A 2,460-nucleotide genomic window follows, 5' to 3' on the forward strand; every position below is an offset into this window, starting at 1 on the left:
GCAGGCTCAAGGGGACGAAGCCGTTTTCAAAGACCCTCCGGACTCTGAACATCTGCCGGGTTCGCTCCTGCCGCCGCAGGTTATGCGCCCCCAGCACCACGCGCACCGATCGAAAGTTCCTGGGGTCGGGGGCGGACAGGAGGTGGTGGCGGCGGAGAGACCCTGCTGGGGCGCAGGGGGACCCTGCAAACCCTCGCGCTTTTGCCGGAAGCCCCCACCCTGGGCCGGCCCCACGCCCCTCGCGCCGGGACCCCGATGTGTGCGCGCGCGGAGACACTCACAGGCCGTTCAGACAATGCGCTGCCGACAGTACGAAGTTGCGCGCAATGAGCGTGGCGCCGCAGAAGTGGCCTCCGCGCCGCTGCAGCGAAGCTATGAAGGGCCAGGCATGCGGCCGGGCCGCCCGGCCCCCCACGATCTCCGAGGCCAGCGCGGGGCCTGGGGGCACGGGCAGGGGTGGGGCGGTAAGCGGAGGAGGAACCCCCCGACCCCTGGAACCCCCACCAGGGCCCCGCAGGGTTGGGCTCTTCTATTGCTTGTCACCCAGAGAGGGGAGGGGGCGTGTACGGTCCTCTTGCTCCGTCGCAGCCAGACCTGAAGTCCCCACAGGGTGCGGGGTGAACCCCCACCCCCGTCACCCTCACAACTCAGAACCTCAGTCTCCTCCTCATCCCATGAGGAGGAGGGGGCCGGCAGGGTCCAGGGTGAGTGGAGAGGGGGAAGCAGAAGACCAGGGACAGACTCGGCCCCACTCACCACCCAGCAGCAGGGCCAGCAGAATGGGGGCCAGGGCGGGGCTGAAGTGTCTGCAGCTTTGGGTCATGGTCGGTTGGGGGCTCCAGGGTTTCTGCCCTCTGTGCCCACCTGTCCCTCTTATAGTCCCCACTCCCGGAGGCAGTTGCAGTTGTTAACGGTGGGGTCAGGTGCCCCTACTTCCTCTCCCCATCCCGGGGACTGGGGGACGGCTGACTGGGTGATGGGAAGAACAGTTGGGGAAGGACCTGTGCAAGTGACCAGGAGGCTCCAGGAGGGTCACCAGTTCAAACTCAGGGTGCATGATTAAACCCTAATGTCAGATAGACATCTTTTTAACATAAGTGTATCCCACATATGAGCATGGGATGTAGTTATGAACAAAGTTTATCCAACATTGAAGGTTAGTAGGGTGTCCTATGTAAGTGAAGTGAAAGTTAGTCGCACAGTTGTGTCCGACTCTTTGCAATCCCATGGACTGTACCCCACCAGGCTCCTCTGTCCTTGGAATTTTCCAGGCAATAATCCTGGAGTGGGTTGCCATTTCCTTCTCCAGGGTATCTTCCTGAGTCAGGGATCGAACCCAGGTCTCCTGCACTGCAGGCAAATTCTTTACCACCTGAGCCACTAGGGAAGCCAATATTTCCTACATGTAGTTATGTTCAAAGTTAGTTTATCTGACATTCAAAGTTAGCAGGGCGTCCTGTATTTTTGCTAAACGTGGTCATGCACGCATGCGTGCTAGGTCGCTCAGTTGTGTCCGACTCTTAGCAACCCCATGGACTGTAGCCTGCCAGGCTCCTCTCTGTCCATGGGATTCTCCAGGCAAGAATACTGGTCACTCTGGCCCAAAGGAATTGTTTGGGATGCCACGTGCCTCAGTTTCACCAGGGCTCTCTGATAACAGCAATCATGTGCACCCAGCTCTGTCCTAATATTTTGCAGGCATGGCGGGGTCTCCACATCAGCCACCTGCCCAGTGACATGGTTGGGGGAGCTGGGCTTTGAACCCAAAATTCACAGCTATAGGGGGGCTTGCTGACTTCCTGGGCTTTGGATGTCCCTCTGGGAGCCTGGATTTCCAACCTCTGGTCTTTGGTTGCTGCTCCTAACAGGGAACTCACTTCTACCTGGGATTCGGTCAATCTCTGGGGGCCCTCCGAGGTTCTGGGAAGGAACCCCTCCCAACCCATCCCACCATTGCCCCTCTGAACTCTGAAACCCCTTCCAGCCGGAACCAGGGGAGAGAATTCCCTCCTGGGCCTGGAGGTTGGACCATGGATCTCCATCCAAGTTTGAGAGCTTTGGTATGGACCTTGGAAGAGCTCAAGCTGGACAAGGGAGATGGGGTCCCCCAGGGCCAATCCCCAGCCCCACGGCACCCGTCCCCCTCCCCCCACCCACCTCCCAACCCCAGCTGCTCCAGCTGCAACGGCCGTAGCCAAGGCTGTCGCAAGAAGCAACGTTCTCCTGGCTTGGAGCAAGCCTTGGGGCGGGAACCAACGGATCCATCTGAGGAAGAGGTGGGCGGGGGCACCCAGGGACACCCAGAGCCCAGCTAAGGTGGGAATCCAGTTTGTCCCTGGATCCCCCCACCCCTGGTGTGTGGCCATAAGCAAGTCAACCCCCACCTCTCCCCTCTTGGCAGGCTCCCCACTTTGTTGAGTTAAAGCTACCATAGAGCACTTGGTAAGCACCTGCTGTATA

General features: G+C 59.7%; 1 protein-coding gene across 1 annotated transcript in view; it reads right to left on the minus strand.

Annotated features, from left to right (window-relative positions):
- Positions 1-823, minus strand: part of ELANE (elastase, neutrophil expressed) — a 2,455-nt gene extending 1,632 nt beyond the window's left edge. The window contains exons 1-3 of the mRNA XM_010844594.1: positions 757-823; positions 282-438; positions 1-119 (exon numbers count right to left, since the gene is read on the minus strand). The exon at positions 1-119 is cut by the window's left edge and continues 15 nt beyond it. Of these exons, the coding sequence (XP_010842896.1) occupies positions 1-119; positions 282-438; positions 757-823 (343 nt within the window). The remainder of the gene's footprint in view (positions 120-281; positions 439-756) is intronic.
- Between the last annotated feature and the right edge of the window lie 1,637 nt (positions 824-2,460).

Source organism: Bison bison, unplaced genomic scaffold (assembly GCF_000754665.1).
Source record: "Bison bison bison isolate TAMUID 2011002044 unplaced genomic scaffold, Bison_UMD1.0 scf7180017864203, whole genome shotgun sequence".
Lineage (NCBI taxonomy): Eukaryota > Metazoa > Chordata > Mammalia > Artiodactyla > Bovidae > Bison > Bison bison.